This window comes from Amblyomma maculatum, chromosome 10 (genome assembly GCF_055883805.1).
Source record: "Amblyomma maculatum isolate TAMU_Amacu chromosome 10, ASM5588380v1, whole genome shotgun sequence".
NCBI lineage: Eukaryota > Metazoa > Arthropoda > Arachnida > Ixodida > Ixodidae > Amblyomma > Amblyomma maculatum.
The window spans coordinates 20,185,391-20,213,368 of record NC_139353.1 but is presented as its reverse complement, the minus strand read 5'-3'; the positions used below and the strand labels follow the sequence as shown (position 1 = coordinate 20,213,368).

General features: G+C 46.6%; 1 protein-coding gene across 1 annotated transcript; it reads left to right on the top strand.

The window, feature by feature from the left end:
- Nucleotides 1-124: 124 nt before the first annotated feature.
- Nucleotides 125-27,978, top strand: Polr2G (DNA-directed RNA polymerase II subunit Rpb7). The gene is made up of 8 exons (XM_084582136.1): nucleotides 125-211; nucleotides 379-488; nucleotides 2,189-2,348; nucleotides 4,623-4,673; nucleotides 8,191-8,256; nucleotides 16,506-16,577; nucleotides 20,020-20,053; nucleotides 27,582-27,978. Exons 1-8 carry the CDS (start codon nucleotides 200-202, stop codon nucleotides 27,590-27,592), a joined length of 516 nt encoding a protein of 171 aa, XP_084438262.1. The 5' UTR covers nucleotides 125-199; the 3' UTR covers nucleotides 27,593-27,978.

Genomic DNA, 27,978 nt, shown 5'->3' with positions numbered 1-27,978 from the left:
GTTTTTATGTGTTTTTAAATATGGCAATAAAACACCATGGTGCAACTAAGACCACAGGCGTTACGATCGCGGTATGCATCAGTCATCTCGTGGTGTTTTTTTTTTTTTTTTCTTCTTTCTTTCTATTCTGCTTTTCGCGGTAGCCGTGTAGCCGTGTGTGGTGTGATTTAGTGTGCGGTGCGTTATTTTGTATAGAAACATGTTCTACCACGTGAGTACATCAGCGAGATGTGTGCAGACTTGTTGCAGAATGAATACTAAACACTTAAATGTGCTTAATCTGCTTTAATTACGCGTGGTTAATTGCCGCGATGCGTCGGTGGAGAGCAGTGCGCGGTCTGGCACTTGATCGATTCGCTTGCGTTTCGCGTGTTCCAGATCTCGCTGGACCACGAAATCCTGCTGCACCCCCGGTATTTCGGCCCGCAGCTGGTTGAGACCGTGAAGCAGAAGCTGTACGCCGAGGTTGAGGGCACCTGCACGGGCAAGTGAGTGCGGCGACGTGAGAATCGGCGGGGAAGTGCGACGTAGTTCGAAGTGGTCCGCGTAGTGTTTCATTCCAGGTTATTGTAGAAAAGTGGCAATTATGCTTCACTATGACATGCGCAGACGAAAACACGTCAACCATACTGCGAGCAGCTACTTGCCTTTTGTTTAACAACTCTGCGTGTGATTGCTTGTCGCTATTTGAACGCCTGTACACGTGTGGCTGAACTACATTGCACAACAGTTATTTGTCCAGCAATATGCAGGTTTGATGCCACCGCCGCAGACTTTCCAGAAGTCTCGAGTGCTACTTTGATGTTTCCTCTCACGGATACATTTTTCAGTTTTGTGTCTAAATTGTAAATATACTGAAAACTTGGTGTGTCGCGTGCAACAATGTTCGGTAAAATATTTCGCTTGCTTAGTTTCGTTTGTGTGCGGTGGAGAATCAGTTACTTTGGATTGCATTGGGGCCAAATAAGTTGCGAACTTATATCTTTTAGGACTAATCAAACGTGTTTTGTGTTGCATTCTAACAGTGTGTCTTCAAGGTTAAAACAATGTTTCAAAAGCAGTAGCTGCTGGAAGACTCCCTCTAGTCTGCACAATATCGCAGTCATACACAGCATGCTATAGACTCCGTGCACATTTTATTCCTTCATTGACCAGATTCGGAATACGCCCGATGTGAATACATGTAAACATGTACAGGTATTCCCATGTTTACATGTATTACTAATACTAATACCACCAGGTTTAAACGAATACTAATACCGGTAATATGAATACTAATACCACCAGGTTTAAACAGCGCAATTATCTCCTTTTGCCAAAAGTCAGGACTAATTACGGAAAATTTACTACCTTTTTTTTCCGGCATATCCTGCTGGAATTCTTTGCCGCCGGAAATTAAAGCATCACATACTGTTCACTCATTCCATTTGCACATGAAAGTATATTTAATAAACATGTTACATAGTTAATTTGCTTCAACAGTTTTAGTACACTTTTCAATATGTTTTTTCTGTTTTATGCACTGAAGTTAATTATCTGTATATTTATCTTCTTTTGTTTCATTGATGTATTTTTCCTAATGTTGTTTGTTTTGTAGGTTGTACTTTTATACTGATTACTTGTTACACTGCTTCCCATTTGCTTACATTTCTACCGCACTTGTTTTGTTGTGGGAGGTCCCCCCCCACAGTCGTGTACTACAGGACCTCCTTCGGTAGAACTTAGAACTTTTACGTTATTCAATCTTTTGTATGTATGAAATAAACTTGAAACTTAATTTTTGTCCAGCAGGGAGGAGAATTTTCAGGTTTTTGGGAGCGGCATGTAAAGGCTGCACTGAAAGTGTTCCCCTCTTCCCTTCCCCATTAACTATCCTTTTTTTTTACTCAGTCTTGTTACATCAAGGTAACAAGTCAGCATTTTTTTGTCATTTTAAATTTCTCACACTTATAAAACGAGAGAACAGTAATGTCAGTCAACTGGAGCCTCACCACAGTTACCATAAAATCCAGAGGCATCTATATTATAAAGAAATGTCCATATTGATTTTGCTTGCCTGCATGGAGGTTATTGTGCACTAAAGTTTGCAGATTTCAGTCATTAAGCGGTTAGCCATTGTTCCAAGTTTGCTGTGGCAAACTATGACTAGCATGCTCTTAATTGACTCTGAATTGCGACCTGGTTCCAGGTATGGCTTCGTGGTTGCTGTCACAACCATCGACAACATTGGTGGCGGCCTGATCCAGCCTGGCAGGGGTTTCGTCGTGTACCCCGTCCGGTACAAGGCCATCGTCTTCAGGCCTTTCAAGGGAGAAGTGCTCGATGCTGTGGTCACACAAGTCAACAAGGTACGTTGAAGGACGAAGATGTCTGCACACTAGGTTCTGCTGTTTTTTTCTTTCTTTATTCTCACTCGTAAATCCAATGTTGCACTTTTCTCTACTTAGTACAACCAGGGATTACAGTAATGTACAGGAGATCGCCACTCACATTGCTCGACTCGTGCTTTCGGAAACTGTGACGGGTTGACAGTTGTGGATATCCTATTCTGTGCAGCCGTATGTGGAGACAGCCTATCTTCATGTGATACAGATATGTTTGTTCTCACGAGCACTTGACAGTGCACCCAAAATTGTGGCCTGTGTGTTCAATTCTGTCCTCGTTGACGATATTTCATTCGATGCAAAATGAAAAGACGCTTGTGTGCCGTCGGGTGTAAGCACGTGGTAGAGGACACCAGTCAGCCAAAATTAACCTTGAGCTGCCATGCCTGTTATGATGTCTCTCATAGCCCATGTATGATTTAAGGATGTTAACCTCCACAGGTTCCAATTTTAATGTAGTTGAAAACGTCGTCGGGAAAAAAAAGACTTGGTAGTGGTGTTTGTCATAAAGTCCGCTGATTGTTCGATGGAGTGTGTGACGTCATGACCACATAACATGTCCGAGTGCTGACTGGTCAGTGAGATGTGTGATGTCGTGAGGCCATGTGACATGGCCGAAGTAGGAGGTGCGCTTGCAGGTGACAGTTTACATTAATCAATATTCGTGATGTGCTCCTTACCATAAGCATATACTCCCCGCCAGGGTGGCGCAGTGGTTACAGTGCTTGACTACTGTGCCCAAGGATACGGGATCGAATCCTGGCCTTGGCGGCCGCTTTTCGATGGAGGCAAAAAGCAAGGTGTTCGTGTGCCGTGCGATGCCAGTGCACGTTAACCCCAGGTGGTCAAAATTTCTACAGTCCTCCACTGCGGCATCTCTCGCAGCCTGAGTCGCTTTGGGACGTTAAACCCTCCAAACCAACCAGCCACGGTACGAGCACATGCATGACTTTTGAATATAATCTTCACCATTGGCTATGCTCTTCCACTATCGGTGCTCTAGTCTGTGGGGACTGTAACAACGCACAAAATTGGTGACCTATTCATTAGGTGCAGAATATCTCGCCTTCAGGTAGGATAATGTCCAATGTCCACTGCACTTAATGACTCCTTTTCTTGGCGCTGAAGGAAAGGTTTCAGAGGCAAAGCGTTCGTAACTGGGGTAATTCACAGCATGACAGCATACTTGACTGTGTAACCTAGCCAGGCATATTATATATACCTTTGCTCCAATACCTTCGCTCTGTCACTGATACAGCTGGCGATGATCTTATCGAAGCTTCTTGAAATATGGCGTGCCTGCCAAATTCATTACAATCAGAAAAGTTTTTCTTGACTTTCAACATTGAAAGTTTGCAGCTGTGTCAGAAATATGTTTTATTAAATAAAAGTTGGCAGGATGCTATGTTTCAAGAGAGAGCTACAGGCTGAGACTACATTTCACTGCGTAGAAAGAAAGGGCACATGTTGGGGCCATGAGCTTCCGGTCCATTGACACAAAAAGTTGTTATAGAGAGCATGGTCGGACTGTGCGATCCAGTATGCAATTGGCCTTGTTGAATGGCACCGCCACTATTTTATTACAGAGTCAACAGAAACCCTGCGCCGCTTCTCCTACTTCCTCCTTCATCCCTCTGTGCTCATAACCCAAAAAATGAGCAATTCACTCTTCACGGCATGGGGATGAAGACTTCTCACCTTTTCTTTTCTACCCAGGCTCTGCCGTAGTGCCACAGAATGCTGTCCACGGATACAGTAAATTATGTGTACCGAAGAATGGACAGCAGTAATGCTTTTATATGTGGCCTCTCATCAATTTCCGCTCACTTTATTTGGTCGTTCGAATTCGCTAACGTCTTGTATATAAATTCCCCTTAATTTGGTCTGCGAATAATTCAAACAGATTTTCAGTGCCCCCTTTTAGTTGGAATTATTCAGATTTGACTGCATTATGAGAGCTTTGCACATTTGCCTCACTATATAGTGTAGTGTATGGAACAGCTATTGGGTTGGTTGGAATTTTTCGGAGGCATCTTGTGCAGTGAATTTTGCAGTTTTCCCTTCCTCTGCCTTCTCATTCTTTTTCTCACTGTCCAGCCTGACGTGAGAAAAGGAAAGAAATTGAATTTCATTTGGAATGGTACCTTGTTTAGTGTCATGGCAATGTCTTTGAAAGGGCTGTCACTACCGTATTTGATTTCTGATTGTGTTACAGTGGCAGCATTGTGTGTCTTGCAGGTTGGGCTCTTCACGGAGATTGGTCCCCTGTCGTGCTTCATCTCGCGGCATGTGAGTGGCTACTCTTTTTTCCACCAGGATAGATAGAAGTTCTGCATTCTTTTCTTTTCTAAATCATGATGATGAGCTACTGGCATGTCTAGGCTGCATTGTGAAATACAAGCAAAGCAGCCGTGCCACTGTTTGCTGCCTTCATACTGTGCAGAGTACATAACATGAGGGAGGACTGTTTTATTTCTAGTGCGTCCATGTGGTCGCATCCAAGTAGTCAGGCTGCTGTGGCAGCTTAATTGCAAAAAGTTTGGCTGTGGAGACCATGGTTGTAGGATTGAATCCGAAATGTGGTCACTTTGATGAGAACGAGTCGCAGATCACGCTTGTATGCTGTGCATTGTGAGTGCATGTTAAAGAACTCCAGGGGGCTGAAATTAACCTGTAGCCCTCCGTTACGATACCCCTGATAGCCCTTGTGCAACTTGTAATGTTGAGGGTCACATTCTGCGCGTGCATGACAAGCCATCTAATTAGTTTCAGAAGGCAGTGTCTCACCATAAAAATTGTAAGAACCCGCTCATGTTAATTTTTTTTTTTTCTGCGATTTCGTCATTGTCAGATTTCTGCCTCGTGTTATATGCAAATCTGAACAAATATCAGCCTAAATTCACAGTTCTGGTCTGGTTATTGTTCAGCGCTATCAGCATCAGGCTTCCAGCGCAAGTAAGCGCCATCTAGTGGTGGCGTCGCTTTACTGTTTCAATGTTTTGGTTCCCCATGCTGACCTCGTGTCCTTCGCAACCACGGCATCACCTCAGTGCTCACAACCAGGAGTAGGTCGATTGTGTCTCGCACGATGTAAGAACATGGACTTCTCCAGTCAGGCTGGGCGCGCCTTACAGCCCAATCACGGATGTATGACTAGCATTCCCAGGGCTGCACTTTCGAGAAATGTGGGGTAATGGATGCTTTTAGAGATACTGAAGAAGAGTTTATACAGAAAGGTGTCCCTAGCAAGGCTCTCTCTGGCGGACACTACAACAGATGATGATGATCGTGAAAACATCGAATTCGAACGCATTTCCGGGGCACACACGCCACGCACCTGCGCGTGGGCATGCTAGCCTGCAGCTATGTCGCAGCTATGCCGTCCTATGTACGAGTTGAAAGTGGACTACTAGTTTACAACAACCAGAGGACAATTTGACATTCATGATTACTGGGGTCAGTGTGAGCCGCTCTTGTGAGGTGTGTGGCACTATTCGACGCCTGGCGCAAGGTGGCATCGGACACGAAAGTGCAGAGTGCATATGCCTCGTGAAGCAAGCACGGAATGCAGTGCAAATAAATACTTTTGTTGGCCTTTTTGCGCTCGCGTGGTACGCATATGAAAACTTTTTTCCCGTTTTGTCTATATCGAAATTACACCTCATATTATATTGATACAAGCTATAGTCGACGACGAAGCGGAGACAAGCAGTGGCTAGTTGACGTAGACGATGAAGTGGTTGCTGGTTGGCGTAGACGACGAAGTTAGTTGCCTGGAACCACGCTCAGACCGCTGCTCGGACCACTCTCGGACTTCGGCAGTCCGGACTTCGGCTCAGGGCGTTGCCTGGACGTTTGGCGCAATACCCGTTACAATATGCTTCCTGGTTTTTACGATACATTTTAGAAGGGCTTTCTTGGGATGGATGGATGGATGGATGGATGGATGGATGGATGGAAACAACTTTATTTAATAAAAAAAAAAAAAAAAAAAGTCTTCCAGGGTAGAAGTGTTGAAAAGAATCAGCCCTGTTTATAAGTATGTTGGCTGTGCTACATGCCTTAAGGGGCTGTTGCAGGTTGGTTAGTATGTTCATAGCTGCATATATTATAAAAGAACTGCGTCTCTCATGGTCTGAGTCGCTTTGGGACGTTAAACCCCACAAACCAAACTATAAAAGAACTGGCCATGTCATTCATGTGCATTTCATGCGTCTGTGACCTGGGCCGTCCTCAACAAGACATTAGGAATACTGATTAGATAGAAAAATAATTGGTGGTCAGTTATTACAGAGTGTGTGAGTTCCTAAAATGAAACATACCTTAGCTGATTGTCATATTTGGCCTTCGCTGTTTTTGTCTTTTAAAAGGCAATAGATGAGAAATGCGCGCGGCAGTCAAGCGCTGCAAAACCGCACACGCCACGCCTCCATTTCTTGCCAGCGCTGCCTTGTGCTTCTTACTGCACAGTGCTGCGAATGTTTGGCTTTTTCTTCCCATCTCTATTTTTTGCTGCACTTTTACTCTCTTATACTTTCTCAATGAAGAGCACCGCCTTCTTTCCATGTTTGTAGACAGCTTTGCTTTTTTTTTTTTCCCTATATCCTACATGTTTTTTTCACGACTACAGCCCTGTGTAAAGGTAGCTTCTCCTGAGTGCTACTAAGCCTAGTGGTAAAGCCTTAAAAGAAAACACTGGTTTTTATTATTATTTTTTAATTTGCCTTACGATTCTAGGTAGTGCGGCTGCGGCGATGTTATTTCGTAGGAAGTCGTCGCCGTGGTCAGACGCACTTTACTGTAACCAAGTTTTACTAAAAGTGTTCTTACTATAAAGGGGAGAAAATGTACGGTTATCTATGGAAGGTGAACTGGGACTTCAATTGCACTTCACTATATTCAAGTTTACTATAGTGTGGTTCTACTGTAATAGTTGGCTTTTTACACATCAGCTTTTGTTCTTATCTTGAAAATGAGCAGGTGTTGAAGAATGGTCTTTAGTGCTGCTTAGTGGTTTCATACTCTGCCTTGAATAACGGTCATGTGCGACCTTTGCTTTTTCCTCAGTTTTTGAAACAGTTTTTAGAGCACGGCTCTTATGCGTTTGTAGGTTGGGCCGCATTGCTGTCTCCAGTGTAACTGAGCACTGGCGCTCTCTCATAGAGAGCTCTATGTAGAAGTGGTGCACACTATCGGGGTTGTCGTTCAATGGGCTGCCTCCTTGCTGTCACACCACGCTTAGCTGGCTGCTGTGGTGAAATGTACCTCACGCGTTAGATTGTTCGTGTTGGGTGTGCCACTCGCAGTGTTCCCTTTCAAGTGTAAAACACTTATAACAGTATTATGGGATAGTCTCAACCAGCTCTTTCTGAAAGAGGGGCAATTCAACTAACGAAAATGTGTCGTCTGCCACTGCTACTAGTAATTAGGCTGCTGCCGAGAGAGGACCATACCGTTTGTGCTGCCAAACCTAACGAGCTGCACTCAAATTATGCATTGAAGAATATATTAGTCATCTTTGGATTTTTTTTATGTAATTGGTTAAACTGAGGGGTTTATGAAAACTTATCTTGCTTCTGCCCACTAAGGAATAATTCTTTTTTTTTTTCTTTATTCCTTTCACTCGATTTGCATTGCAAATCACATGCGACATTATTGATTGTGAGTGTATTTATATCTGTTTATCATGTCTCTATTATGGTAGCTTATGATTCATGATTCCGATTCCTGCTTTCATTGCTGGTGACTTGTGATGTGTTTGCATGGGTTCTTACAACGTCTATTGTTTTCTTTTTGCAAATCACAGTCCATCCCGTCAGATATGCAGTTTGACCCCAACTCGAACCCACCGTGCTACAGGACACAAGACGAGGTGAGTTTGCTAGATGGCTGGGTTGTTTATTACGGACGGTGCATACACGAAACGTGCATAAGGCTAGGAATTTCAAACTTTTTAGCCTCAATTGAGGGAATGAAGGAGGGGGGGGGGGATCTTTGTAGCACGAATGCAAAATTATGCACATGGATGCAATGTGTAGACCTCCCCAAAAATGTTCAATTTTAGTTGGTGATAACCAGGTGCATAGTGAAATAGTCTATTGTAAGGAATTACAGTATGATTAGCCCCCTACTAATCCCCTGATCCCTGATAGAAACTTTTTATAATAAAATTTTACCCAGCATGGTCTTTTAATATTCGTACCACCATTTGTTGGCTGAAAAAGTGCTTTGGCTGGCTGAGTCCTACTCGTTGCAAACTCAGTAAAATGTGCCACGAAACGCATGGCTAGCTGGACTCGTCAGGAACCAGAAATGACAGTCAGCTTGTGAAAATCCTGGCTTGTCACAATTCATCTAGACCCCGCCGGGGTGATCTCGAAGGTCATGAATTTCTTTGGCTGTCAACTCTCAATGCCGACATGGCATCTGTGGCACCGTCAGTGTCTGCGAGGTAGTCCTGAATACTTGCTGCGCCGCACAACACACTTGTAGTGCCACGAAGCCTGCCTCCTGCTATTAAAGTGAGTAGTGCTTGGCATCGCGAAGTTCGTTATATCTGTTTTATGCCGAACCGCGTTTGCTATGGGAAGTTAGAAATACATGTGTTTGACAAAAATATTTCGAAAGAGTTCGATATATTCAATAATTCGTTATATGCATGTTCATTATATCGAGGTTTGAGTGTATGTTGTTAAGACATACTATAGCGCCTGCCGACGCTATAAAGCGGAGGCACTGAGATCAGTGTTAGAGGAAAATAAAAATGTACAGTGCGTGCTCGGAGCGGAGGCACGGCACGGGCTGTTCAGAATGAGAAGCCTGCCACGCTGGTCATCTTGCTCTGGTGCTACATCGCAACAGTGGTGACTCCGGCCTAAGAAATGACAAACCCCAGCAACCTACCACCCTCAAGCGACCTTCTGCCTGACGCTACCTTGCGCCAACGGGACGTCACAGCTCTCCAGCTCCGCCTACCAGCATTCTGGCCCAAGTGTTCGCAGATCTGGTTCGCCCAAGTGGAAGCCATCTTCCATCTGCACCACATCACCTCGGAGGCATCTTGGTTTCGTCATTTATTTCCAACCTGACTCCTGAAGTGGCTCAAGAGGTGGCGGACATTATCGCTGGACCCTTGGGCGATGCCCCATACCAGCGACTAAAGCAGGGCCTTCTGGACAGCACCACGGCCTTCGAGAGTGCGTGCCTCCAGCAGCTGCTCACCTACGAAAAGCTTGGAGACTGCCGCCCCTCCCAGCTATTCACTAGCATACGGCAGCTCCTGGGCGAAAGCAACGCCGACTCGAATGGCGCACTGTTGAGTCAGCTCTTCCTTCAACACTTGCCGCAGTCCACCCGCCTCATCTTGGCTGCTGCGGGGGACTTGACCCTTGACCGCCTCGCCCAGCATGCTGATCGAGTCCATGACGTGACTTCTCTTTCCGTCGCTTCCCTTTCTTCTCCACCGGAGACCTCCGTCATTTCACGGTTAGAGGCCCGGATCGATCAGCTGGCCGCTTATATCGATGCCCTTCGGACGTCCTCTCATGCCCAGCATGGTTTCTCCTCAACACCTCGTCGCCATTCGTCTTCGCCGAGCGGTCTGCACTCGTCCAATCCTCGCAGTCCGCGGCTCTGCTGATATCACCGAACTTTCCAGCACCGCGCCCGCCAGTGCACTCCACCAGCAACTGGTCGGGAAATGCGGAGCGAGATCACTGATGGCGGCGTGTGACCTCGCTCTTCAACCTGGCCGCCTTTTCGTCATCATGGACCGCATTTCTGGCCTGCGCTTCCTCGTCGACACTGGTGTCGAAGTCAGCGTACTGCCGTCCTCCATGGCCGACCGTGCTTCCAAGCCACATGGACCTATACTCCGTGTGGCCAACTCAACCTCCATCGCAACGTATGGTCTCTGATCCCTCACTCTGGACATTGGCCTGCGGCGCACATTTCGATGGGTCTTCATCGTCCCTGATGTACATCAACCCATCCTCGGATCCGACCTCTTGACGCGTTTTGATCTGGATGTCGGCATGCGTCGGCATCGTCTCATCGACAGCAAGACGCGCCTTTCCTCACTGGCGTTGTATCGGCTGTCGCTTCCACTGGCATCCGAACTGATTTTGTCATGCCCGTACGCCCAAGTCCTTGCAGACTTTCTCGAGATCACGAGGCCTTGTAATTTCCATCAGCCACCCAAGCACGGTATAACCCACCACATTGTCCTGCGTGGTCCACCTGTCGCAGCTCGTCCGCGCCGCCTCTTCGGTGAGCGTCTGGCTATTGCAAAACGGGAATTCGACCACATGCTCCAGCTGGGTATTATTCGTCCTTCATCCAGCGCTTGGGCTTCACCACTCCATCTGGTGCCCAAGAAAGAACCGGGTGACTGGCATCCGTGTGGCAACTACCGGGCTCTCAATGCTCACACGGTCCACGACAGCTATCCCCTTCCACACATCCAAGACTTCAGTGGACATCTGGAAGGCTGCAAGTGGACCTTGTCAAGGCGTACCACCAAATCCCTGTTGAGCCGGCCGATATTCCGAAGACGGCCATCACTACACCCTTCGGACTGTTTGAGTATGTGCGCATGCCATTTGGGCTACACAATGCAGCTCAAACTGGGCTACGCAATGCAGCTCAAACTTTTCAAAGATTCATTGCTGAAGTGACACGTGGACTCCCGGCGGTATTTACCTACATGACATCCTCGTCGCGAGTCATTCTCCCCCAGGACCACGAGCGTCACCTCCGGGAACTCTTTCAACGTCTCCAAGAGTTTGGCTTGGTCGTCAATGCCCAGAAATGTGTTTTCGGCTCTTCTGAGCTCGAGTTCTTGGGCCACCACATCTCGGTGCAGGGAATTCGTCCATTTCCTTCTCACGTCCAGGCTGTTAAGGACTTTCCAGCACCCACTGCCCTACGCAAGCTCCGTGAGTTCCTGGGCCTAGTGAATTTTTCACAGAGCTTTATTCTGCACTGCGCCGAGCTTCTTCACCCCCTAACTGACCTTCTCCGCACCACCAAGTTCTTATCCTCCGCAATTTCCTGGTCTCCCGAAGCTCAGGCCGCTTTCACGGCTGCAAAACAAGCCCTCACCGATTCAGTCGTCCTCATCCACCCTAGGACTTCCGCGCCCACTCGCATCATGGTGGATGCTTCTAGTGTGGTCATTAGTGCGGTTCTTCAGCAGCAGATCGACTCCGAGTGGCACGCACTGGGTTTCTTTTCTCGGAAGCTCCAGCCTGCCGAGACTCACTATAGCGTATTTGGCCGTGAGCTGCTTGCCATCTACTCCACCATCCAGCTCTATCGCCACTTCTTGGAGGGCCAGCCATTTTACGTTCTCACGGACCATAAGCCTCTGGTGTATTTGTTCCGTACGAACTCTTCGAAGCATGTCGCCCGTGAACTTCGTCAGCTGGCCTACATATCGGAGTTCACAACTGATATTCGACATATCAAAGGCACCGACGAGGCAGCTGACGCACTTTCACGCATTACCACCATCGGCGTGTCTTCACCTGCTGTGGACTGGCAATCTCTGGCCCGAGCGCAGCTTGAAGACCGTGCCCACCCCCGAGTCCTCCGTCTGCAGCTCGTGCCTCATCCGTTTGAGCCCGGATCACTCTGGTGCGACATATCATCGGCTCTACCGCGACCGTTGATCCCGGAGGCCTTTCGTCGTGCCATTTTTCATTCCCTCCACGACATCTGCCATCCTAGCATTCGAGCCACGCAGCTCCTCGTTACCCAGTGGTACGTCTGGCCGAACATTAACACCGACTTTCGCCAGTGGGCCCGCTCGTGCCTTGCTTACCAGTCCGTCAGTGACACGCCATATCAAGACTCCCCCTCAGTCTTTCCTGCCGCCTGGATCGCGCTTTGACCATATTCATCTTGACCTGGTTGGACCGTTTCCCCCCTCTCAGGGCTACAAGTATATTCTGACAATGGTTGACCGCTTCACCCGTTGGCCCGAAGCCGTGCCAATTCCAGACATTACTGCGCAAACAGTTGCCAGAGCTTTTGTTTCAGCGTGGGTTTCCCGCTTCGGCTGCCCCGGCATTGTTACCACGGATCGCGGCCGCCAATTCGAATGTGCCCTCTTCACTTCGCTCACACGGCTACTCTGCACTAAACACTGCCGCACCACATCATACCATCCCTGTGCCAACGGCATGGTCGAGCGGCTCCATCGCCAGCTCAAGGCTGCCCTCACTGCGCGTCTGGATCGCGAGCACTGGGTCGACCACCTCCCTATGGCGCTCCTTGGCTGTTCGGCGGCCGAACTCGTCTTTGGTACATCCCTGCGGCTTCCCGGAGACTTGTTCGTACCTTTGGCTCCCTCGTCCCAGCCCTTACAATACCTTCATCGCCTACAAGACTGTCTTCAGCATCTGCGCCCAGTGCCGCCTCGCTCATCTGCCCATCAAGTCTTTGTGCACCCAGACCTTGCTTCCTCGACGCATGTGTTTCTCAGGCGAGACGCTGTAAAGGCGCCTCTTACTCCCTCATACGACGGCCCGTACCGCGTTCTCAACAGGACGACAAAGTCAGCGACAATCCTGCTGGATGGTCGTGAAGAGGTCGTCTCTCTAGATCGCCTCAAACCCGCGTACCTCGAGACACCTCCCCAGGAGCTCCCCTCAGATGTTCCCGGCTTATCTGCAGACCTGCTTGTCGCCGTGGCACCCTCACCTCTGCCCTGTCGGCACGTACATTTCGCCGTTCCGTCTAGGCGGGGGGCCCTTAGCGCCCGCCGACGCTATAAAGCGGAGTATTAGTATCAGTATTAGAGGAAAATAAAGATGTACAGCGTGTGCTCGGAGCGCAGGCACGGCACGGGCTGTTCGGAATGAGAAGCCTGCCACGCTGGTCATCTTGATCTGGTGCTCCATCGCAACAATACTATAAGTTGTCACAATTTGTTATTGTGGTCGATTGCTATTATTTTTACTGCTGTGTTGTTATGTTTGAAGGCTGACAATGAGCTGTACAAGTCTGCATGCTTAAATTACTTTCATCGACACTAGGACGTCAAACATGTTTGGCACATTCAAGTGAGCTGACTAGATGTGTCCGAGTTCGAGTGGGGTTTGAATTTTTCTTATAGTATTGAAGCGAAAACTTCACTATGTCATGTATCAGCTAAGGTCAACCTCGCAGACCACTTGACCAACAAGCCAGAGGTCTCGCAGTGTGGCTGTATAGCTTAGTCATGGTACCACTTATGGTTTACCACCACTTGATCTTTGACATTTGACCTTTGATGATAGATACAGCATCACATATTCCCTTTTGTAGTTGACGGTGTCCTCGACTCCATAGTCTCGGCACTTTAATTGCTGCTAAACGATGTCTGCCCATGTCTAAACCTATGCCTAACCAAAGCAGGACCAAGCAAAACGACGCTTTTGCTTTGCTTAACTAGCTTTTGTAGGGCTATATCACAGCCATTTCTTATACAGTAAAACATCATTATTATGTACCCGCATACCAAGTAGTTGTGGTTAAAATGTAGCTGTGAGAATTCCCCGGCCTAGACACCATTGAAACCCATGTATTGGTTGACCACTTAGAACATAGTGACTCATGAGGTGCCTACTGCTAACGCATACTTGCTTTCTCAGTTTTGCTTCCACCGAGCTGTGACGTGGAACATTCCCCGCCTTTCCGAAAAGCATTGTCAAAATACGGGCCGCCGACACAGCCAACTATACGACATCGCGACCATGTTTTAACGAGTGCGGCAGTGTTTTGTCAATAGGGAACCCAAGAAGCATCGGCTGCTTCTGCGTTCTTGCACGTGAACCAAAAACGTTGACACGAACTTCATCGCTGGGTAATTGCCAGCCCTATTGCAGTAACCACCACCACCGTCACGCCGCAAACCCTACCGCCTACCGACCCTACCCATGTGACTGCTCGCGCTGACCTCGCACTGTGTGTGACTTTGCACATGCTGTGCTGTTGAGATTTGGCAACATGTTTTTTTTTTGGGAGGGGGGGGGGATGGGGGGAGGTACTTTTGTTTGGAGGTGGTGCTTTGCGAAGCTTCAGTGTGTGCGCAAACAATGGGCACTATGCTGAAGCATAGTCGACCTATGTATCGTGTACTGACTGTTAAGGAAAAGTTGAATGTCATTCACTGCATAGAAAATGGAACCACAAAGAGTGCTCTAGCGCATGCGTGGGACTTGCCCTTGACAACAGTCTGTGGCATATGGAATGCTTGGGAGAAGCTAAAAAGTGGGGCCGCATCGAATATTAAGAGGTGTCGCATAAGGGAATCTTCTTTTCCTGACATTGAAAAAGCTTTGCCGTTGTGGCCTTAAAAAAGCTAGATCACAAAACCTGCCGGTCACCGAACTTCTCACCGAAAAAGCGGAAGCGTTTGTGGCCCAGCTGAACTGCAAAGATTTTTTTTGCAGCAGTGGTTGGGTGACTCGCTTTAAAGCTTGCTACAATATAAGTTCGAGGGTGCTGAGTGGAGAGGCAGCACACGCGGACAAGGAGGGTGCCCAAGAATGGTAGAATGGGCTACTGCAACAAGAGGTAGCCAACTACGCCGTGGAAGACGTTTTCAACTTGGATGAGTCGGCACTTTTATACTGGCTTTTGTCTTACAGAACGATGGCATTCAAGGGGGGAAACTCACCGGTGGAAAGCTTGCAAAAGAACGAATATCGGTTGCCTTTACAGTCAACATGACCAGCAGCCAGAAATTGCCACTAATTGTGATTGAACGCTTCGGCAAGCCAAGGTGCTTCAAAGGCGGTCGATTGCCCTCAGGCATTATTTACAGGAGTAATCAGAAAGAGTGGATGACTGCCAATCTTTTTGAAGAATACGTCCGGCTGTTGGATTAGCATTTCATGGCAGAAAAAAGGAAGATCCTGCTAGTGCTTGGCAATGCATTGTCCCATTTTGAATCGGAAAACTTGGGCGCAATCAAGCTCCTCTTCTCGCCATCCTACACCACGACTTTTGCGCAGCCTCTTGACCAAAGCATCATTCATTCGATCTAGCAACACTGCAGAAAGAACCTTCTACGCAGAATGTTTCTGGCGATGGAAAGCGGGCAGAAGCACCTTATCAATCTGCTGGGTGCGGTGCACCTCCTAGCCTTCTCGTGGGAGCAAGTTGACCCTGTTACGGTACAAATTTGCTTCATGCACGCGAATTTCATAGTGCGCGCAAGCGATACCGAAGTTGACAATCCTGCAGTCGGTGATCCTGCGGTCTGATCCCTTTGATGAATGTGACGCCCTGCTAACGGAGGTGTTGGAGCGAGAGGTCGGTGCAGATGCTGTTGACTTCGAAATGTTCTGCGAGGTCGACAGTGAAGCTTCAATGTCTCCAGGCTGTTCGGACAGCAAGATTGTTGCCGCTGTTGCTCCACCCCAAGGCGATGTGGACAATGAGAACGAGGACAGCGGAGACAAGTTGGGAACAGAAGATTCCAGCCTTTCCATGGCGGAAGCTTCTCAAGCATTGATGGTTATGAGGGCGTTCGCCGAGAAGAGGGCCTCATAAAAAAGCTTGCCCCCAGTCTCGTCGTTTTTGAGACTGCTGTTGTTGCCGCATGACGGCCGCGGCGGCTGCTGAAAATGGCGGATTTTTGATCAGCAGCATGCCAATAAAATGCATGTACGTGCGTGTATTCATGGAAAATTTACTGTGCCTGAATTTTTCTAATTTCGGAGCGTTAATAATGGCTCATTTTTACTAGACGGTTAAGGTGTACTACCAGATAGCGCATACTTTTCCTACTTTTTCCGCGTCTCTTCCAACTACGTATTAATGGAGTTTTATTGTATACAGTACGAAGAACCTCATATTTCAGTGCCCAGAGAATTAATTGAACTAGCCAGTTTAGGTCACTATGGGACGGTGAGAAACGCTATTATATTTTTGTGGAAATTTCGTTGAAACGACAGTTGTATATTTTGGCCGCATGAAGTCTTTAGATTTCATCGTGCATCTCTTTTGCTTTTGCTTTGGTTGTCCTGTCTGCTTTTCTCTTCAGTTTATTCCAGAATAGGAATCACAGATGAGTGTTTCGTTTGAACGTAAAATGTCTCTATTGACTCATTCTTCTCCTGCTTTCTTCAGGACATCATCATTCAGCAAGATGACGAGATCAGGCTCAAGATTGTGGGCACACGGGTGGATGCATCGGACATTGTGAGTATCGCTGACTTGCTTCACCCATTCTGTGGTCAATTAAAGCTTTACACATCTCTATTTTTACACATTTGAAACATATGCATTGGGGCGTCAATGGGGTTAAATAGGAACTAAGCCAGTGGTGCAGGCCTGTCTTTTTATTTTACTGTCCAAGAAGAGAAATAAAGAAAAAGGGCTCTATTTCGAGTGGACAGTGAAGTCATATCAATTATGGTTCCTGCAAAATAATATCTATTCTTCCAGCTGTTGACCAGGCCTCTTTTTGTGCGAGGTAACAAAATCCAGGTAGAGGCGTAGTAACCTCTGGCAGCTCGATCACTGCACTCATGGTTTGCTGCTGGACATAGTCGAATGTAATGCATTGTTTTCAACTTGATCAGCTGTGGCTGCATTCAAGAGAGAGGAAAGGTATCTCCCTTTAATTCTGCAGTGCATCAGCATTGGCTATGCTATCTTAGCAAGTTTTCTTCTCTGCACATTTCCGTATCTTTAAAATCCCCTCTCTTCCTTAGTCTAATGCAGAGATTCGCAATCTTTCTTGGTTCAAGGAGCCCCCAGCGACCTTCTGTATGTGCAGTGATTCCCCCCAACCCTTCATGCTTTGTGTCAGTGCTCACGCAATGAAAGTGTCACAGTTTGTGAATGTTTGTTAGGTGAGCAATCCAGTTAAACGATATTGAGAATATTCCAAAATCTGATTGTTATTTCTGAACTGGTGTAAAAAGACAAAAAAAGAGAAAACAAAACACAAAAGGACACACCCACGTATTTTATGCATGTAGGCTTGCCTGCTTACCAGCAATGTGTGAACCTTGTCGAACAACACGATTTATCATAAAGAGCACTGTACACTTCATTTTGCAGGTTACATAAATAGCCATAAAAGAACTTAAGCATGCTTAACTCTTTTGCTGTCGGGTGTTTCTGGCCATGACGCACCCCCAGTGTCGGCTTGGTTTCAGGTAACTAGCATAGCAATTTATTTTGGTTATAATTGCTATACAAATAACATACGGTCGCCGACCGATTTTTCGGACCTTTAAGAGGTTGAGATAGCATCCGGAAAATTAGGCAGTCCGAAAAAACGAATTCACGAAAAAAAAGTCACTTTATTTAGCGACTGGCTTGAAAAAGTGGTCAATATGCCTCTGCCGGGCGCTACGTTGCCATACAAGTAAGTCGGCTTGCACATCGGCAAGGGTGACTTCTCGCTGTACACAGCCGAAAGCACCATCAGATCTCGGGTTAGTTCACTGCTAGTTGGCAGCACAGCCTCTGGCTCCTCACTGTCGGAACCCGAGTCATCACTTTCAAGCAACTGGCGAACAATTTTGTCGTCGGTGAGTTCAGCACAGCGTCACTTCCATGGGAATGGCTCCTGCAGCGCACAAGTGCTCACCAATCGTGTTCTATTCAAAACCGCCATTGAAGACCATCTGTGTTCGTATTAACTTTTTGTTTGCCCACCCCTCATGTAATGTCCCCTGTGGACCCTTGAGGAAACAATAAATAAATAAAATAAAAGATGAGGTCATGTGGTCAGCGGATGAAGACTGCTGATGGGATTCACTGGGGCTATTATCGTATGATGACAGCACTTATCTCTGATTGCGAAGCTTGTGTGCCGGAAGCAATTCCGCAGTGTCTCCTCGGTCATCGCCTTCCATGCATCGAAAGCATGCAGAGTGCAGACAACAAGTCGACACTAGGTTTTGCCGCTGAGCAGGCGTGACCGATAGAGGTGCTTGAGTGTCCAGATAACGCCTTAGTCTATGGGCTATAGTAGGGACTTCGTACAGCACAACACACCACACGTGAATGGCGACCGCGGCGATTCATGGCTGTGCACGACGGCAGCACGGCAGAGCAGGCACTGGCAGTGGCGGGACGGTGCAGCAAGCGATGTGCCGGTGCCTGCTGTCGAGGCAATACTGGTATACGAGGTTCTGATTGCGTGATGAGCGGAGGCGATGGGTGAGCGGACGATATGACACGTGGGTTCGAGGTTGCAGAAAATCAAAATGGCACCGGCGTTGTTTGCGCTTTTGGTAGTTTTTGAGTCTCGAATCGAAAGAAAAAGTTTGAAAAATAGAACAAGACGACAGATTTCAAACGTCCGAAATTTTGGTTGGTGTTATACATTGACTCTATGGTGTGCGGGGCGGTATCATGGCAAGGGCCAGATTTTCAGGCAGGTCTGGAAAATCGGTCGTCCGAAATATCGGTCGGCGACTGTAGTCAACGGAATATGCACATTTCAGTGTTCTGCAGGTTTTATTAATAAACATCATCATCACCCTGACTACAAATGAGGATAACACGATAAAGCACTGCTCCAGTGCACAGTTGAAAGTCTCACACGGTCAGCCATCCGAAAGCAAGTGTGCGCACGGAGGACACACTTTCAGTGGCCCGCAAAATGGAGAGAAATGGGACGTTGTGAAATCAAGGTGATAGAGAGAGATGGAAAGAGGCGAAAAGAACCTCGTTTGCTGCTTCCAGCCACAAGTGAGGGCGCAGCGAGAGAGTGAAAGCAGCGATCGAGTCATGTGTCAGTCTATTGGAGAGTCAACGATGCGCGCTCCTGACATGAACCGCGAAATAGTTTGGCATTTGAAGTCAAACGAGTGGTGAAAATAAGCTTTGCCAAACCAGATTCTGTCAGGTCCACCTGGGCCCACAAGAAGTGCACCAGTAAGAAAGGATGAGCCGTTGTGTGGGAGGCTCGTAAAACCCAATTTGAAAACCCTTACCCTGAAGGATCGCCAATTCTTTGTTCTCTGCATTGCTTGTCCCGTTCCAATCCGTTTCCTTGTGTTAGAACAGCGCAAAAAATGAGGACTAGAAGTAAGGATACAAAGCAACACAAGCGCTGTGTTTTCACAGCTTTACGTCTTTGACTCTTGTCCTTGTTTTGTTCTAAATTTTTTCTTGAATGTCAAAAACCACCAACTCACACTGTTTTCTTTTCTTCTAGGCACTGCTTTCTCCTCAGTGGTTTTATTAAAGAAAATTAGTTTTCTAATCCACTCTTTTATCTTCCTGTCTACTAACATTACTTCTTTCGACCTCCTTTTCACACTTCACAATACCGTCCTTCTGTTTTGCCTTGAAATTTCGCCTTCATAAGTCAGCACTGGCATGGCTAGGTGCAAGTGTTAAATACCTTTCTTTTGGGGATACTGTAACATTGTTGTTCACAGCCTGAGGGTGCCTGCCAAATGCACTCAAGCCTGATGTAATTCATCCTCGGATTTCTTCCACTTTCTTGTTCACCTATCATAGCTGATTGGTTGTTCTGTCATTATTTATTCTCATTATTTTCTTTTCATCTGTTTTTTATTTTCTGTACTGAGTATTGAGATCTCTCTGTTTAGTCTTATTGTCTGGCTGGCACCATTAGCTATGTGGGTAAAAATATATGCTTAATTCTTTGCAGTTTGCCATTGGCACCCTCATGGATGACTACCTTGGTAAGTAACCACACCAGTGACCCCCAACTCGGACTCGGGGTTATTTTCATTTTCCACCTTGTGTTTGCATCGTTTACATATTTACACTGCAGTCACTGAGAGCTCCGATACTATGTAAACTGTTATATTGATCGAATTAAATACATCTGATTAGTACAGTGTATAGTAATAGCAGCTCAGGCAAAGTGCTTGCATGCAGACATATTTTCAAATGAAAGTCCTGTCTCCTCTTCACAACTCATGAAACTGTACAGTTTGGTTGGTGGTTACATATGAGAAATAGTTTCTGCTAATCCTGATTTTCACAAGATTATCTGTGGAAGCAGGTTGACTGAGTTAGACTGCAATAAATCGCTGGGGTGCATCTCTAAGAGGGCAGCTGTGTCAACATTGTACGATTCAACAAACAGAGGAGAAGGTAGGCAGATGATGACAAATGGATAACACATATAAGTTTTGACCAGGGGTCGTCTACCCAGCTTGCCTAATTTAAATTTACCCTTTGCCAGACAGGCCATGAATTGGATAATGCCCAAAGCTTGTTTCATGTTGCATGGTTTTGAGGTTTCATGAAATGATTTTGTTTGTTGGAAGTGTCTGTTAAAATATGGAAATCATTGCATCATGTGCCTAATAGTGTGGCATACAATTTTTTTTCACCTTGGTTAGAACTGAACACATGCAAGCTGATTGAGGAAAGCAGGTTAACTGAATGTGTCTGGGGATTTCTTGAAAATATTTTTGCTTTGTGCCACAAATCCTTGGAGAAAGTTCAAAAACGGTTACCTCAGATGATTTCATTCATATGAACTCGAGCCTTGAGTACATGCACTTCGTACTGGTGGTAAAAACAGCCGCTACTTATGCGCACTGTTGCCTAATCTTTCATTAAACTCAACTTTCGTTGATGTCTTTTAAAATTTTGTGCTTGAGCAGTTAAATGATTACTTTCATGTAGTTACCGTAAAATTCCGAACAAGCGCCCCCACCCATGCAAGCGCCCCCCCTAATTTCACTGTCAATTTCAAATTTCCGCGCCGTTCAGGGAAAGCGCCCCCTCCCACCCGCCGCCCTTGTCACGCATCGCGCCCAAGCAACACTGGTCTACCACATCCCGTCCAACAATCCAATCCAATCCTGCTTTTCAATCCACCCGCATGCATGCCCGCATATGCTCGTTCGCACGCGCCATTTGTCGACTTGTTTTTGCTTAGAGAAGTTCGCGATGGCGATGCATTTGTACACAGTGGCGAAGAAAGTTGAGGTTGTGCAATGGCATCGGGAAAACGGAAGAAACGTGCACCAAACGTCTCGGCATTTCAAGCTCGACCGCAAACGGGTACGAGAATGGGACAAAGATTTCGAGAAGTTGCTTCAACAAAACTATGGGAGAGCAAAACTCCGAAGAAAGTTGAGTAACGGCGCGCCAGTTTTCAGCGAGTACGTGGACGATGCGCTCTTCGAGTTCTTCGAGGGGGAAAGAGCGGCAGGACGTGCTTTTTTTTTTTTCTGGCGGGGAAATGTCGCCGCCATCTTGAATTTCGGCGCCGTTCCGGGATAGCGCCCCCCCTACTTTGCCAGTGATTCGACTTGCTAGAGGGGGGGGGGGGGGGGGCGCTTGCTCGGAATTTTACGGTATGCACACATTTACGAATTCATTTGGTGCCTCATCGGGTTAGTTATATACTTAGTTGTACCCAATGATGAAGAGCAAAAACCATTGCTTTAAATTTGCAGGTGCTTAACTATTTAAACAACCGCTAGAACTGAAAAATTCTTCTACTAGTTAACATGAGCAGAAAGGACACGAAGTGCTCTCGCTGCTTTGGTTCCTTGCATGTTTATGTGCACTTATGTTCCACGTGTGACACAAGTGGCCTATGCTCCACCTATGTGGCAAGCTGGCAGTAGAGGTGCTGCTGCATTCGGTGACGCTCGCTGGTGCATACTGGCTTCCAGGGTAACCTGAAACAGCACCCTCATCCTCTATCTCTAGGGGACAAAAAGTTGCTGGGTAGCATGTGCGATTTCGTCCACTTTCTTGCCTTTGTGACGTGTTACTGCTGGGCAGGGACGCTGTGCAGTGTGAAAACTTTCTTCATTGCTCCTCTCAGGGCAACACTGTCAAGCTCAAATGCGTTACGTTTTCAGCTACCTCGTGCACCGAATGTCAGCCATGGAAACGTGTCTGAAAGTGTTCTCCTGAAAATTAAGATTGTCTCTGAAGTGGAACTCTGGCAGGCTCATGAAAATTTACTGCAATTTTCTCCTCAACTTCAGTTCTATTCCTTCTCTTTTGTCACTCGAGCGCACGGAGATGAAGCAGCCTTTCTGGCCATTTTGAACGTGGTTCTCGCCGCCAGCGAGCAGTGTGGGTAGGGCTTTATTAATATTTTTCTTGCCCTTTTGTTAACTTTTGGTTTCGCTCTGTCGAAGAAACTAATATTTCTCTGGTTATTTTCTTTTGCACTACCATTTCGGCTGAACCGTTCACTTCAGGGGTAAGAGTTCGTCAGTTCTAGCTGTGAAACCTTTTTAATCTTTTCAGCAAAACAAACAAGACCCTTTATCTGCAAGCAGCATGATTTTGCTGATAAGCGTAAAAGGTAAAATGTTGAGGCTGCATTAAGCATTAAAAATGTGCAACAAATTGGCTGGAAGCTGGTTTCATTGCTGTGCACTGGAGCTGCATAAGTGAATTAATAGAATAGAAGGAGTTGTGGAGAAAAATGCACTGAACTTTGTATAGCCATTCCCCATTTTACTTTTCAGGCACTCCATATATACAGTGTTCTGCAACTTTATTGAACCCCCGTTTGAAAAATTATCCCGCCTCAACCGGAGGCTCATTTGCGCTGGAACTGCACAGGAAGCTTGCGCGTTGTTGTCCCCTTCTTTACGAAGTAAGTTTGACCATGGTGCTTACCTGGTTTGGCCGCGCATGATGAGAAACCAGAAGCGTCTGCAACAAGGCTGAGGAGCAAAAGACGCAAACACCAGTTTTTCACCAAAGGGCAGCGGTGGCGCCATCTAGCATCATTACAAAAAAGTGCCATGCTTCCCTTGGAACTTTTGAACTGCAGCGCTTTCCTCCGGCGACACCAGATGACGCCACAGCTGCCTTTTGCTAGAAACTCTGCTGTGGCATTTTTTGCTGCTCAGTCTCGTCGCAGACGTTTCTGGTTTCTCATCATGCACGGCCAAACCAAGTAAGCACCATGGTCAAACTTACCTTGTAAAAAAGGGAACAACTCACAAGCTTTGTGCACAGTTTCAGTGCAAATGAGCCTCCGGTTGAGGAGGGAGAAATTTTCAAACGGGGGTTCGATAAAGTTGCAGAACACTGTATATATATATATGTATATATGTATGTATGTATGTATGTATGTATGTATGTATGTATGTATGTATGTATGTATGTATGTATGTATGTATGTATGTATGTATGTATTTATGTATGTATGTATGTATGTATATGTATGTATGTATGCAGAAAAGTATTTGCTTGTTCTTTTTGTTGCGCAACAGGAGTGACAGACTGAGATCTACTACGTAATTTTATAGCTGAGGACGCACAGCTTTTGAGTTTTGCGGTGCTTACCCATGAGCGGCACAGTAGCTCATTTTTCTGTGTGCGGTATCCTAATTCAGCAGCACTAGGCTCCGAAGGCACGAGACCACGTGCCGTGCATGCTGCCTGGTGACATTTTGTCATCCCAAGGAAGAAGACTCAGTGATATTTTTAATTATGAACACAATCTATACATGATAGGACGGGCTCGAACTCCAGCTGTGTTTACTGAGGACGCTCCCCTTTCTTTCCTTGTGACGAAGATAGTATGTGCATGCATGGATGGAGAAAACGAAAGCGCCGTGTTGGTTTAGAAGTATACATCATTCATTCTAGCAACCTTCTTGCACCAGCTGGCAAGGAGACTGAAGTAGCACCAGTAGTAAAGCAACACCACTTAAAGCTCCTTTTTAAAGACTTTTTTGGTGGCTCGGTAACAGCTACCAGTATGGGGTCAATACTTTACAGTGTACTGACCTTGCCCTGAAAGTTCGCCTGCATCACCGTGGAGCAGGCCTTGAGGAGCGCTGGTTCAAGGGAAAGGATTGATACAGACCTCTAAACGTTTTCTTGCTGCTGAATGTAACCCTGCATTCCTTGCCTGCTCCATTCATGCGTGTACAACCTTCGTCAGAAAAAAAAAGAGCAGTAAATAGTACTGAGTCAGTATTCGTTCCATCGTGTATCTCATGTTCATTTAAAAAAAAGTAATGCTGAATTGCTTTTCACTGAGACCGTAGTGCATGTGTCATGTTGCTGTAAGGGATAATAGGGGTCATTTTGGCTCTAATTTGACCCTAATGCATGTGAAACATTGTCTGCATTCACCGCTTTGTAATCGCGCTTTTTTTTTTAATTTTGTAACAGAAGCACTGTACTGGTAAAGTTTTCTAACTTTATGTAAATGTGCTATCAGGGACAGTAGTCTCTAAGACTAGTAAGCAGTTAGCAAAGCCGAAGTGCATAAATTTATTAGTGGCTTTTGTTTCATACCACATGACCTGAAGTAAAGGTCCCCGCAGTTGATATCTTATTGGCTTATTGGTTGTGTGTTGGAAGAGGTGCAAGATTTGATCACCAATTGTGCACCTACTGGTGATACAGTGAGTGCAAGCTGAGGTGAATTGCTTGGAAAATGGCATTAGACAATTTCCGTGGAGACGTAAAATACCTTATACAGTAAAACCTCATTACAAGAGACACTCAAGGGACCCGAAAAACATATCTCTTGTAAGAAAGGCATCTTGTAACAAAAAATTCTAAAAGCACTGTGTTGATCAGTTTACTGCACATCAGCATATAAATTGCATTCACACGCATTAATACAAAATTGTTCAGGAAAGCCTAAAAAGTTATTCATACTAGTATGTATTTTTGTGAGTGCAGAGTGTATTCCTTCCCAAATTCTGGAGGTAAAGCACTTCACTTTGCAAGCCTTCCTGTTGCTCTAATATCTTTGAAGCACTCTTACATGCTCGTCACCCTCAGATGCTTACATGCTCATCACCCTCAGATGATTCACAAAGAGAGAGACATCAGTATTCTGAGCTTTCATCTTGTGATCAAATTTTAACAGCAAGGAGTTAAAAATGCTGGATGTCATTTATGCATTTTGATTTGCTTTGTAGGTGATAGTAATGCGATGCCAGTGGCTGAAACAGCGGGGTCGTTTTGACTTTCCAATCATGGGGAAGCTCTCCTCAGTTCCTGACATATACAACAGAAAGGGCATTGATATGGAACAGAATTGAGCTAAGGGAATCTGAAGTGTATCATGTATGAGTTGGTGTTAAGTTGCTGGGCCGTTGTGGAGGAGGGGAGCACTCCAAAACAGCCGGCTCGCTTCTTCTGTTTGTCTTTTCTTTCTGGTTGTTAACTTTGTTGTCAGGGGTTTTTTATGAGTCCGCGTCCGGGCGCCTGTTGAACTTAAAATACGCGAGGAAAGGTTATTTGACCGGGAGTTCGGGGCTGAGACCTTGGAAGGTTTTGGTCGGACCGTGAGACAGAATAGGCATCTCGGCGCCAGACGCGAGAATTATGACTGTCGAGGAAAACAACCTGCGCCGCATCTGCCGCTCGTACCACTTAAGGGGCCTGCAAATGTGCACGCTGCAGTGACCTTTGGCCTGTGCGACCGGAAGAGTGTGCTGGTTGCTGTTGCAGCCGCGTGGGAAACCCAGGGTCGTCTTACGGGTAGCACACGTTGTTTCAGTTTCAAAAACAGATCCGTACAAGTCAGGCGTGCCGGCGACGCGGAGACTGCGGAGAGCGAACCGCGTCGTCGTTTAACCTGTCAGCTCAGACCAATAACGGGCGAAGGTTTATGACTTCCCTGCTCAGCGCATTACCGATGGGACGGCACCGACGCAACCGTAAGCTGTGAAAACAAAACACGAAAACGGACGGTCGCTCGAGAAGCGAGCGCGCCGTTTACACACAAGCGGTCTCGTGTTTCTGGCTGCGCGGCGCGAGCCGGGGGTGCCGTTTCTAATGCGATGCCTTCGTAGAATTCGAGCGGAAAGGCGCGCACCGCGCCGTCGAACTGTCAACTCTCGCGTGAACATAAATATCCCCGCGGCGCTCTCGCCCAGCCGGCCAAGACGCGGGAGAACAGGAGGGCACATCCGGTGCTGTCGGTTGACGGAACATCGCCGCGGCAAATGGCGCCTGTGTTGATGAGGTGGTAGCAATAAATTCTCTTCTTTTTCCCGCTCTTCTTACGGTCAGCAGGGTCTGGACACTACCCTTGTATTTCTTGCTGCCCTGTGTGCCCTTGCACGTGTATGCATGCCTGGTGAAAGTGAAAGTGGCGTTCACGTGTCTTTGCTAATTTGTTTTGCCTCGCCCCTGATTTTGAGAATCAGTGTGTCGTCTCCACAGGGGGAAACGGCGAAGCCCTGTGTGCCCTCTCACGTGTATGCATTGCTGGTGAAAGTGAAAGTGGCGTTCACGTGTCTTTGCTAATTTGTTTGGTCCCGCCCCTGATTTTGAGAGTATCTGTGCGTCGTCTCCACAGGGGGAAAGGGCGAAGCCCTGTGTGCCCTCTCACGTGTATGCATTGCTGGTGAAAGTGAAAGGGTGTTCATGTGTCTTTGCTAATGTGTTTTGCCTCACCCCTGATTTTGAGAGAGTATCTGTGTGTTGTCTCCACAGGGGGAAAGGGCAAACGATTGGTAGGAGGCACGCGGGGCTCGCTCGAAGGACCAATCTCGGAGGTGCCGATGTTGCATTGGCTATTTAAAATGTGGCTTTGTCATTCTGATTGGCTCGAAGAAGCTCTTTTCCTCCGATTGGCCACGAAGTCGTAACCAGGATGTTGAAAATGTATACTTAATACGGGTGTTTGGGGACAAGACGGAGACAGACGGGTAGACAGACTGACTGCCGACTTACGACTTGTGGCAGGAAGTCGCGAACTGTGTTCGCAAAAGCGAAATGTGTTTTTGACCCGTTCAATAAAGTGCCCGTAGCGCTCAAAAAGTTGTCCCGTCCGTTTCCTGCAACGTGTCCCCGGATCAACGGACCATCTGGAACACCACATCATCTATATATATATAAAAGAAAGTTAACTGTTGGTATGCTCCAGATGCATTGCATGAGCACACCTGGGTTGTCTCTTCTAAATAGTGAAGAATTTACTCCAGGGACCTGAAAAAGTTGTCCTTAGTAACCGAGTGTCTCTTGTAACCATGTCTCTTGCATACAATGTTGTTAACATGGCAGACATAGGAAAACCAACCAAACCATTTTCAAATGTCTTTTAAAACCGAGTGTCTCTTATAACAGTCTCTTGTAACGAGATTTAACTGTAGTACCACGTTGCTTTTTGGCCAAAGCTACCCTTGCATCTTTAAATCCATCCCCATTATCATGAGACATATACGTCCAACCTGCCTCCTTAATATGATTTGTTGAATCCAACATTCTCTCTTTTTTCTTTTCTAACCATATTCGTAGGTCTCAGCTGAACAGGTGGAGCTGGAGTCATCTTATTTCGCACCAGTCACTCGTCGGCCTCCGGTTTGCAGAGAAGTGGAGCTGCTTGTTGTGTACATTTAATATGCAATGTGTGCAGCAGAGGTTGCAGAATTGCGATCCATATTCATGTTGAATGTCATTATATGATGATCTCCTTTGATATGCATGATTTGGAAAACAGAAAAGAGAAACAATTGTGGATTGTTCATTTGCCTCTTGAAGATTGCGCGCATTCATCACCCAGCCAGAAATTTATGCATGGTATGGGTTTTGCCCTTGTTTTGCATGTGGCTGCTAGTTTGTGCTTGTTTTGAAGATTGCTGTACAGAGAGGCGATTAAAATATTTTGTCAGTTTTTATGGGCTGACCTTGCATT

Bases quoted from the DNA above. Each gene is read 5' to 3' on its own strand.
- Polr2G (XM_084582136.1), top strand. The intron at 4,674-8,190 runs GTGAGTGGCTAC...TGCAAATCACAG, and splicing joins CGTGCTTCATCTCGCGGCAT to TCCATCCCGTCAGATATGCA. The intron at 16,578-20,019 runs GTGAGTATCGCT...AATTCTTTGCAG, and splicing joins GGGTGGATGCATCGGACATT to TTTGCCATTGGCACCCTCAT.